This window comes from Chaetura pelagica, unplaced genomic scaffold (assembly GCF_000747805.2).
Source record: "Chaetura pelagica isolate M959 unplaced genomic scaffold, ChaPel_1.0 scaffold183, whole genome shotgun sequence".
NCBI classification, from domain to species: domain Eukaryota; kingdom Metazoa; phylum Chordata; class Aves; order Apodiformes; family Apodidae; genus Chaetura; species Chaetura pelagica.
In genome coordinates this window covers 343,293-354,802 of record NW_009952706.1, presented here as the reverse complement: position 1 = coordinate 354,802, position 11,510 = coordinate 343,293, and the positions used below count along the sequence as shown (strand labels likewise).

General features: G+C 46.6%; 1 protein-coding gene across 1 annotated transcript in view; it reads left to right on the top strand.

The window, feature by feature from the left end:
- NRG2 (neuregulin 2) overlaps positions 1 to 11,510 on the top strand; it is a 184,945-nt gene that overhangs the window by 165,127 nt on the left and 8,308 nt on the right. The window contains exons 7-10 of the mRNA XM_009994223.1: positions 3,019 to 3,042; positions 7,434 to 7,536; positions 8,462 to 8,585; positions 9,868 to 9,995. Coding sequence (XP_009992525.1) covers positions 3,019 to 3,042; positions 7,434 to 7,536; positions 8,462 to 8,585; positions 9,868 to 9,995 — 379 coding nt within the window. The remainder of the gene's footprint in view (positions 1 to 3,018; positions 3,043 to 7,433; positions 7,537 to 8,461; positions 8,586 to 9,867; positions 9,996 to 11,510) is intronic.

Sequence of the window (11,510 nt, the reverse complement as noted above, 5' to 3'; positions counted from 1 at the left end):
CTTAGAAATGAGATTTTTTCCAAAAATGTCCTCACTTCAGCTCGTTTGAGGAGTCCCAGAGCAGTTCAGGGTGCTCAGCCCTAGCTCCTTGCCATGACCAGGGGGCACGTGTGGAGTTCAGAAAGAAGGTTAATGATGTGAGAAAAATAATAAATACACCCATTTCCTCAGCCTACAGCTGCCATCCCAGGGCTGTCTCATGGCAATTTATTTGCATGTTAACCTCTGGATATTTCTCTTCCAATGGAGCTTGTCCCATGGGGTTTGTAGAGTCCTGCAGTCCTTTCTCAGCACTCCTGGCATGTATCAGTTTGTCTCTACAGAGCCCAAAGGCTCTCTCTGCCACAAGCCTGAGATCCATCTCCCCACTGCAACCACCTCTATCAGCATGGAGTGAATCACCATCTGGAGGAGCTGGAGGACTTACCAAGGCCTCATTCTTCCCTCTGTACAGTTAATGGCCACAAAGCAGACTGTTACCCAAAGGTTTCTAGGCATCCCCAGCATCCCAAGCTGCCAGACTGCCAGTCTAACAGGGAGGGTGAGTAAAATGCAGGTTGACTGAGCTGTTGCAGGACACAGTGCAGGTGCTACATCTCATGCTGAGCATCTTCTCCACCCAGCAGCAAATACAACACAAAGCTTTTAAAGATGTACTTTTCCTGACCAACCTCTTCAGAAAAGCAAAGGAGACATCTTTCACACGTGGTGTGCAGTCAGGAATATCTTGTCTAAGACCAAAATGAATTGTTGTCTCTAGGATAGATTTTGATTTCTGAGATGTGTTTGCTCCCAAGTGATGTGTTGCTGGTATAAAATAGGCACTCATGTGGTAAGCCATGTTTGTGAGGATGGTGTCCCTCAGCTGAGTGCAGAATGATTACATTTTGAAGTAATGTTGTTGGGTTTTTTTCCCAGAGATGGGGTCATCTCATTAGCCTCTGGATGTGCTGAATAATTTTGAAGTGTCTTCTTTAGAGAAGAGACAAACCCCCCAAATCCCAGCAGACTTGTGAAGTGTCTCCTCCTTCACTGTCCTGGCACAGAAGGCAGTATTTGCCCAGACTGGGAGTAACTCCTGAGCAGGGGAAGGGGAGAGTGTCTTCCTGTTCAATGTGTTCAGTTATGTCAGTAGCCTGGAATGATGACAGAGAATTATTGTGTAGCCATGGACATCAGAGGCAGGAGCAGAGGCTGCAGTGAGGCTTCCTCTCTCTGCAGAGCTCCTGATGTGTTTTCAGGTAGGCAGGCACCTCTGTTCCAGCTGCTGCCTGGTTGCAGGGTTTCTCTCCAGCTAAGATCTGATGAGCTAGCTGGCTGCATCTGCTCCATGGACTTGGGAAGCCAAAACAAACTCCTCTTCTGATGTGAGAGGGACAGTGGGAAGGCTGAAGTTCCTCTAGTACTGCACACCACTTCTTTTTTCAAAAAACATGAACATGTTTTGAGTTGCAGCCATTTGTAGCTGTAGATTCTGCAGTATAATCCAGGAACAGGGAGGAAAATGTGGCAGTGTAGGCAGTGAGCAGCTATCAAATGGACCAGTGGCCTAGATATATGGGTGAAATGTAACATATCCCTACAAGCATTTCTTACAGTGTCAGGTGAAGTAGTGTGTGTGATGGTGGAATGCCTTAGGAACAGTTCAAGGCTAGATGGGATAACCAGCAGGCTTAGGATGAGTGTCCTCTGTCCAGTTCTCTGCTGCCCACCACATGGTGTCTCTGTCACTGCAACCTGCACAAAATTACTGTGAAACTCGTGGTAGAGTTTGCCTTTACTTTTGCACAAATGTGAAATGTGAAGCAGAGAGCAGCCAGGTTTTGTGTCCTTTAAATGATATAAAAAATGTCAACAAGCCAATCCAACCCAGCTCCCAGCCCCCAGCCTCCCCCCCATCTCTTGATTTGAAGAGAAGAACCTGCTTTAGAAAACATGTTTACATGTTCCATAGCAATTAGTGCTGGTTTCCCCCCCTGCCTAAATTTTGAGCAGCATTACAAAGGAAACTAAGTATTTCTGTGCAGCAAAGATCAGTTCCTATGGAAATACAGTAAACAAATCTGGATGCCTTGAGCTGCAAATTATCTTGTGTGTATGGTGATTGGGAGCTCACCTTTGTGTACAATGATAAGGATGGAGAGCTTCAATGTTTATGTAAGAAAAGCTGCCTTTTGGTGAGGCCTGCACCAGGAAGATGACTAAAATCCAGTATATCTGTTTTGGATAACTGTGTTGTTGATTCATTAGGTAAACTACTTTGCTCAGCACTATCTCTGCAAGATGAGCTGCAACCTCACTTGGTATGAATATGAATCTAAAAGCAGATGATTCAATGTATGCTTTTTTTTTTTCAGCATGCTTGATGCTTCCAAAGCAATGCAGAACCACAGCAGAAGTGAAATGTGAAAGATCACAGAGTTGAGGGAAGCTGTCTGTGCAATTTGTACTTTTAAATCTGCAAGGGATTCATTGCCTTGCCCGGGCAACTGATCCCTTGCAGGGGCAGTGGTTCAGCTGCAGATGGGCACTGCAGGTTGGTGCACGGGCCCCAGGCAGAGAGGGGCATGTGAAACCATGCAGGGCATCTTGTGCCTGTAGAAAGGGGAATTCATGGTTTGCACCAGGTTCATGCAGTCACTATGTGTTTTGACCTGCTAGGAGTTGTTTCAGAACAAGTGTACTTCTTCTTTTTTTTTTTTTCCCTTCTGCCTAAACTGTGAATTCCATACCAGGTACTAACAAACATGACTCATCTCAAAAGAATTCATAATTAACGAAAAGAATTCATAATTATCTTCCACTGCAATTTGTTTGGGTCTTTCTTTACCTAAAATATAAGCTCTGGTGGGAATTTGAAATGCTCTGAAGCATACCCTGTCTTCTGTGCAAGTGCTGCTGAGCCTACAGAAAAGCTAACCTGCTGTAACTGCACAGTGTGTGTGTTTGTATTTTAGAGATCTCTGACAGACCTGTTTTTCTTTTTCTCTTTCTCTTGTCTTCTTTCTGCATTGGCAGAGCATCTTGGATTTGAATTAAAGGGTATGGAACAACCATTCATTTACTAATCAGAAGCCATTAAGAGCTGCCCACATTATATTTATGGCTTTAATGGGATGATTAAAAAATCAGCTGTTGTGTTCTCTTCCCTGGCACCAAGATAGATGTTTGGATTGAAAAAAAAACCAACAAACCAACCAACAAAACTGAATCAAAACACAAAATCGAAATGTAAACCTGTGAACGTGTATTTTTAGCAGCACTTTTTTCTTTGTTTCAAGCAGTAGCCTGGTGTGTGTGGTGTGACTGGGATGTTACAACTGCCTTATGTCTCCTCATTCAACATGCTTTTGGTCTGTTTAATTGAAAAGCTGGAGTCTGTGTCCGTCCAAAGGGCTACCAACAGGCACCACCTGGGAATGGGCAGGCATTCCAGGAATGGGAGGCAAGTTTTAGGAAGATCAGGGCTCACAGAAATTGCCGCCCTAGATGCACTAACCTCCACTGAATCCTCCGAAGGCTCAGGATGATGTTTGCCATTCCTTCCCCCAAAGGTTAGCAGCTGATTTCAGTTCTGACTGGGAGGAAATTGTTCCAAGAAAATTGGCATGAGACAAGTTAGTCTAGAAAACAGTGAGCCTGGGGAAGTCAGCAGTCTCCCAGGAGAGTGGAGAGTGTAAAGCTCAGTATCATGGGGGCACACTTGAAGTTTGGAAAAACACTGCAGTAACTTAAATGCTTTTAAAAATATCCCCTTTGGGCAATTACCTGCTCATACCTGCCCAGTTGCTCATAATCGTATTATTTTTCTTCCATTCTTCTCAGTCTGTATTTAGAAATGTATCAAGCATCTCCTGAGGAAGCATCTGGGAAATCAAATCATTGAGGCTTGGTTCCCCTTGAGTGTACAGGCCAACTGTGGAGAGTGCTTGGTCAGATGAGAGCAGAGAGATTTATCTTCATCACTTAAAAATGTTCACTTGGCAATGTCAGCCAGAGCAGATCTTCACATGAAGATGCTTCAATTTCATTTGCTAGAGGTATGGGGACACCAGTCTTTCACTTCTGGATCCTAAATTGTCTTCTCAAATCCCTGAGGTGGAGGGTCATGCACTAGCTGAAGCTAGAGCAACTTGCCTCCTCTGGTTTTTGCCTGCCTGATCCATCAGGATTGGTGTGGATCCCCCAGCAGCCCTTCCCTGCTGCAGGAAACGTGTGCATCTTGTGGTCAGGTGTCTCAGAGAAAGCGGTGCTGCTAATGCTAATACACTTATATCAACTTTAAAATTGAGGATTTTTGACATCCCTTTTTTTTTTTGTTGACCTCTTGTCCTTTTCCTCATCCATTCTCAACGTCACCACCGAAGCGCCCACATCCTGCTCCCTGTCTGCAGTCGTCTCTTCCTTGTCATTCGTCTCTCACTGTCATGCCTTGCTGGGACACCCCAGGCTGGACTGTGATTCTCTCGGCATTATGTGGCACCACATGGTTTGTTCATAGTGTTTGCTGCTGTAGAGTGATGCTGCTGCTGCTGGAGACGTGGTTGTAGAGCATAGAGACCCAAATGGACAAGTCCTGCTGCGGAAGCTTTACCTCTCCAATACACAATTGTAGTGTGTGTGCATCCTCTTCTTTTCTTTCTGGCATTGTGGAGGTGGTTTTGTGCAACACAAAGATACTGGGTTTTGGAGCATCACCTTTAGTGGCATTTAGCCAGGCTAAGTAACTGTCAGGGGGTCATTTCATGTTTAGTTTTGCAGCAGTGATGCACAGCCTCACACTCTGCTTCACACAGCAGAGTTCTCAGCCCAAGGCAGAGAGGATAAATCTGAATTTCTGGTGGACTGGAACATTCCCCGTGCAGTTCAGGTGAAGGTTCAGGACAGGTAGACATGCCAGAGTCAGGGTCCCATACTGACTTGATCACCAGACCAGAGGCTGTGGTTTGAGCCTTGGTTGAAACATCGTGTCATGTAAGTAATAGGTAAAAAACTCAAAAAGTCATTGTTTTGATGGCTTTGCTCTTTCTTCCCCCTCCATTATTCAAAGGAAATGATATATGTTTGGGGCCCCCTCCATTATTCAAAGGAAATGATATATGCTTGGGGGAAAAAAAACCCCAAACAACAAAAAAACCCCAAGAAAAAGTCGAAAACCCCAAACAAACAACAAAAAAACCCCAAGAAAAAGTATTTGTAGCAAAAAAACAGAGCTGGTTAAGAACCTTTGAAAGCATTGGATGGGTCCATGGTGAAAACTGACCTTCCCCCAAACCTTGTTTTTTTGGTAAAATTGGTTTTTTGCTGGGTAGTATCAAAATTCTTTCCCGGTACCATCCATAACCAGGCCATGATCCTGGCTGGTTTTCCTCATTCTACTAAAATCTCTGAAAGTCCAGTCTGAAGGAAAGAGCAGTACAGCTGGGATCCAGGTCCCAGAGCTGTGCAAGGCAAAGAAAACTTGTCTGCCATGATTGCTGATGCCTGGAAAAGGGCAGTTGTTCAAGGAGAATATGTTACTGAAGGAGGTGTTTTGCTCCAGAGTGAGTTCTTTCCCTGTGCCAGCTCTGTCTGGTAGTAAAACCCAAAGAGGTTTTGTAAGGTTGGCCACTTCCAGCCTCCCAGGGGGCAGGTCCCAGCCCTGCAGGCTCTGGCTCCCTGGAGGTGCAGCTGCCTGGCACAAGGACTTCCAGCATGAGGGAGACCCATGTCACTCCTTCTCCACACCACCCTGGGGTGGAGTCTGGAAGAGTCTCAGCTGCCCACCTCTCTGAATGGGGGGACATCACCTTCCCAGCAGCTTCACACTGAGTCCCTCCTCCAGCCAAAGGCCCATGCACAGACAAACCAAGGGAAGTGCATTTCTTGAACCTGGAGCTTTGCAGCACAGGTGTGAAGCAAGTTCTGCTGGTTATGTTTTGCATCTTCTTGCCAGGGCTCCAATTCTCAACCCTTGTTTAGCAAGTCTCTCTTAATTCCCATTTTGAGAGCCAGAAAGAGATAAATATTTTTCCTGGAGCATTTTTTTTTTCCAAAAGCATTTCTTCCTCCCTAAGAGGACAAACTGAAATTGGTCTAAACATTCAATTATGTGGAGTGTTTCGTTGCTACTCCCTTGCTTTTTTTTGTGGGACCAGACCATTTTCTTTTCTGGTTTTATATTTCATTTCTTGGGAGCACTGGGGAGATCACAAAACCCCTTCAAGCTATTCAGGGTGGAGTGGTGAGCACAGCAACCATGGCCTGAGTTTTATTGCCTAATCTATATGAAAAAAAGATTTCAATTCCTATTAAAGGAGGCACAAACCCAAATAACTTCAACATTAACACATAGGATGAGGGCACGAGGACATAACTCACAGGTGCTGAAGTCAAATGCTCATGGCAGCTGCACACTGACCCCAGCTCTCAGTCATCCAGTTGGAGAGCCAGGCTGCCCCTGCTGATGTTAGTGGAGATTGCTGGATGTCAGAGAAGAGCATCTGCTGTGATGTAGCCACAGAGAAAGAGGGGCCCTTGCCATGCAATTGCTGCCTGGATGTAGTTCAGTCACACTGCAGGTCACAGCCTGGCACTTCCTTGCAGCTTGGGTTCATGTCAGTGAATGACCTGACTTCCAGCAGAGCCTGGGTTTGGGTGCCAGTGACTAACTTTTCTGGTTTTAAAGGTGATCCCTGACAAATGCTCATCTTTGGGAGTAGCAGCAGCATGTTGCTTGAGTTTTGTGTGTGCATCCGAGTTACCCGGGGCGATGGAATTAATTAAAAGGTTTCATTAAAGATCCATAACTGTAATTGGTCACTGTATTTTAATTCCTCCACTCCCTTTCCTTTGTCTAATGCACTGTCACTTCTCCATCCTCATTCTGCTGTTTGACTGGTTTAGGATGTCCCTTTCAGCACCTACATGCTTTGGGGCCTGTTAGTGGGTGGTGTCTGGCACCCTGCTGAGCTCCAGGGCATGCAGCCCCTGCAGGGAAAGGCATCCTGAGCCACTCAGAGCAGAGGGCCTGTGATGAGAGCATCACAGGGCATGTGTGCTCGTGGTGAGTGGGGTGTGCTGGGGACTTCCTTGGCAGGCTGCTAAGTTACCAAGAAAGGGGATATCTGCTGGATGGGAGAGGGGAGTCCTGGGGCCTTTTGAGACCAGTCACCAAGTTACACTGCAGGAACAAAAGAAGAAGCAAAAAGCATGTTTGAGCACAGAGGAGTGAGAGTGAGAGAGGGCAAAGGTGCAGAGAGACAAAAGGACTGCAGGGGTAAGGCTGGGTCTCAGGTTTGGGGCAGCTAGTAGAGATGGGCAGTGGATGAGTAGGAGGTTGGACTGAGCCCTCTTCTCCATTTTACCCACACACAGTGCTGGTTCCTGTGCAGCCAGACACAGCCCTGGTGCTGGAGCTCATTTGTAACTGGTCTCTTTCTCTCCATTTGCAGAAGCAGAAGAGCTCTACCAGAAGAGAGTTCTAACCATCACAGGAATCTGTGTTGCCTTGCTTGTGGTGGGCATCGTCTGTGTGGTAGCTTATTGTAAAACCAAGTGAGTATGGGTGGTTAACAGACAGTAACTGGCCAGAGGTCACAAAATGGCAGTGTTCATGCTTCATGCTTTCATGCTATTCACCAAATGCTATTTTAAGGGGATGCAGTGCTGTGGTATTCCCAGGAAGGTCTCATGAAGGAGGCCAGTGAAGCCATCTACCAGACTGTGCCTGAGCAGGATGTTTTCCTGGAACCATTTGCTTCATGCATCAGCATCATTGTGCCCAGCCAGATGATCTGTGTTACTGGGAGAAGCTGCCCCTAAACCTGCAGCTCATGTCCTGATGGCAGAAGCCCACTGGGCTGTTGTGCAGGAGCTGTGGGCTTAGCTATGTATGTTTCATGGACTTTCAGAGCAATCTTGATGGAACAAGAAGCTTGGAGACAATAAATGACCAACCTTCCCTCCTGGGCAGCACCTTTTTCCCTACTTAGCCTGCACCTCACTTCAGTTCAGGGAGCCCCTGAGACACAGAAGGTCCTGTAGAGTGGATGGCCTGTCAGGGGCATGGGTAGGCTTTGCCACTTTGTGCTTAGTGCAGGACAGGTCAAGTGCCTTGTCCCCAAGGCCATGCCAGAACCTCCTTGCTCTTTTCCTTCTCCCCACTCTTCTTCTCCACTCCCAGCATCATGGTGCCCCTGGCTCCCCTGAATTGTGCTGGTGCTTGTCTTGCAAAAGGGGATCCTGGAGCCAGCCTCCCAAATAGCCCATGATGAGAAACGTTCACCTTCTTTTGAAAAAGCAGAAGGTGGCAAATGTTGAAGGCCTTGTTTCTTCCTATTTGCAGGTTTCCACATGAAACATCAAATATACCCAAGACTTACCTTCTCTATCATCTGTGTCCCAGAGTGTCTCTGAGGAGAGACATCCCCATGAGATAAGTCTTCCTAATAGATTTTTTTTTTCCCTTTCTGTTTTAAAGGAAGCAAAGAAAACAGATGCACAATCATTTACGGCAGAACATGTGCCCAGCCCATCAGAACAGGAGCCTTGCCAATGGGCCAAGCCATCCACGTTTGGATCCTGAGGAAATCCAAATGGCTGATGTAAGACCTTTTGTCTCCATCTCCCTGCACGTTACTGAATGCCTGTTTGCCATGAGGGATTTGAAGGGGCTATGTGTGCTTACACACCTGTGTGCGTGTGCATGAGGACCAGAACACTAACAAACTTGAACAGAAAGATGAGGCTCTCCATAGAAACATTCCCAAACATTTGAAGGGAAATGTGAGTTTAATTTGAAGCACAGGATGAGCTTAGGGCACTTGAGACAGGTTTGTTTTGATGAATCAAGTGTGATCCTATTTTCCTCTAAGAGAGATGTTCCCAGTGTTTCCTGTTTATCAAGCTGTCCTGTTAAGCCCCACGTTGCAGTGTGACAAATGCTGTCAGGTCAGTAGTGGTCACAGCTGCTGTGGTGACCCATCGTGGTGAAGCATGTCCTGGTGATCTGGACAGCACTGATTTAGCCCTCCTGCCTGTACCAAGAGTTGTGTCCTGGGCAAGGTGGGATGTCCTGGTGGGGTGCCAGGGTCAGGTCAATGAGAGCGATCGAAGAATTCAGGACCAGATCCAGAAGGGCAGCTCAGCTTTCTGTCACATGAGATTCTCATCAGACTGTGAACTCAACAGGACCATCAACGTGCTTAAGTGCCTTGCTGGGCCAAAGCGTTGAAAAGGGTCCAAAAAAGGAAAGGGGGGAGGTGGAGCCAAACAAAGAGAACTGCTGATGGGAAGGAGCACAGTGAATCTGTTACAAGCTCTTCTGGGTCCCTCTTTGGATGTTAAATTTTAGCAAGATTGAGTACCAGCCATGAAGGAAGAGGAAAGGGAATTTCTAAGAACCATAACCTTCCGGCCCCAAAGTCATGACTCCCCCAGAGAGTTCAGTGTCCCTGTGAAGAGCAGTGCTTCTTGTTGGATGAAGGGATACCTCAGCATAAATATTTTGATTACCCCTGGTGTTCCTGTAGGACTCATATCTCTGGCAGATCTCATGGGGCTGTCTTTTTGATAGTGCTCTGTCAGATGTCTAGCCTGTGAGCAGAGCTGTTTTTCTAAAGCTCAGTAGCTACACATGGTACCACTGTCCTCTGGGGAACCCCTTGGCTCTTCATACCCTGCTGTAGTCCTTGTGCCCTTTCCCAGTTCAAAGTGCTGGGGCAGGGAAGAGCCTCCAGCTTCCTTGTCACTTTCCATGGGGTGTGGAGCTGCCAGCTTCACTCAGTCCTCATCTGATGTCGGCAGAAATAAACCAGCCAGCCAGATTTGGCTGTGGCAGCTTTGGCAAGCTGTTGGCTGATCTGTGTCCTTCTTCATATTTTACAGTACATTTCTAAGAATGTTTCTGCCACTGAGCATGTGATCCGAAGGGAAACAGAGACAACCTTTTCAGGAAGTCACTCCTGCTCCCCATCCCATCACTGCTCCACAGCCACTCCAACATCCAGCCAGAGGTGATGTATACTGTGTTTTCCTGAAACTTTCTCCTGCTCTTTGCCTTAGGATGCTGTGAGATTCAAAGCCAGTAAAAGGTTTTCCTTTCACCTCCCTTTCTGTTTTTACCTGCTAGTACAAACTGTGGCACTGTGCTGGAAGACAGGCCATGTTGACACTGGAGATCTTTGCTGGCACAACAAGTTAGTGAGAGGTGTGGAAAGGTGGGATTCTTGAAGTGAGGTGCCAGCAGGAACCCTCAGCATTGACATAGCTGGAAACTAGGAGGAAATGAAGTTGGGCTTTCATCCTCTGCACAGTTTCACACTTGATGTATTTAGAATGTATTTGCTTTGTGGGAGGCAAAGTACACAAAATATCACAAAATGTTTTGGCTAGTTCCTCAAAGTTAGGGTCTGACCTGGCAGTCACAGTTTTTCACCAGAAAAAAACACCCCTCTACAACCTGTCACTGTCCAGAAAGTTGCATTAGAATCTCAACCTCTGAGGTAGTGGCACCTCTTTCACTGAAATTGTTTCTGAAGCTTTCAGGAAAACTGGGACTAGTGGGAAACTACCAACAATTCTTGCTACATAGGATGAGGCATAATGGTTTTTTTACATTTCAAAATAGCTACTGGGGGGAAGAGCAGCATCGCTCAGAAGCTGAAGTTTTAATGCTTTTTGAGGTCATTTAAATTGCAGATGGAACTTCCCTATTTTTATGAGATCCGAAAAAGTCCTTCAAAGGCTCTGGAGGAAGTCCTGTGCTGCTTTGAGTTTGGATGTTCAGGTTCTTCTTACATAGCCCTCATGCTGCTTCCAATAAGTGATGGTGTTTCCCTGGGAGAGCACTTGCCTTTGAAAAGTGACTGTGAGGTGCTGGTGGGGGCCTGATCTACCTGTCAGTGACATACGGATGACATTGCATCGACTTCATAAAGCAAAAGATGTCCTGGTTTATTTACTTGATTAGCCCAATTTGTTTGTCTCCATTCACCCAGCAAGCAATGAATCCTTTCAGCTGAAGCTCAAAGATGGCTCCTGGCAAGTCTCTTCAGGGCTCAGGGATGAGCAAGTACTCTTGGTGTACAATGAGTCAGATCTACTTCTGATATTGAACTTAGGTTTCAGGTGAATTTCTCCCCAGATTCCTTGGCTAGTGCTCCAACAAGTAAAGAAGGAGCCAAGAATGACTTGCTGGGCTAGATATTACTTTGTCCAGGGAAATCCTGCCCCTGGTAAGCTAGACAATGTGTTTTCCAGGTTTTTCTGAATTCATACGCTGCAGCCCAACCCTGGTGAGGTGTGTGTGAGCTTGACCCAGGCACCCAGAGGCTCCTGTGCCTGCAGAGCCACACCTTGGTGGCCTTCTATGCTCACTGCAAAGTCCTGGAACCCGGGGCCATCTGTGGTCACCTCCTGAAGATGCAAAGGTGTGTCTGGAGGGCAGCATTGACACACGGCAGCTATGAGGAGGCTCCTACCTTGCACAGCCTCTGGTACTGGCTACCCGCCCCCTAATCTTCCCGAGG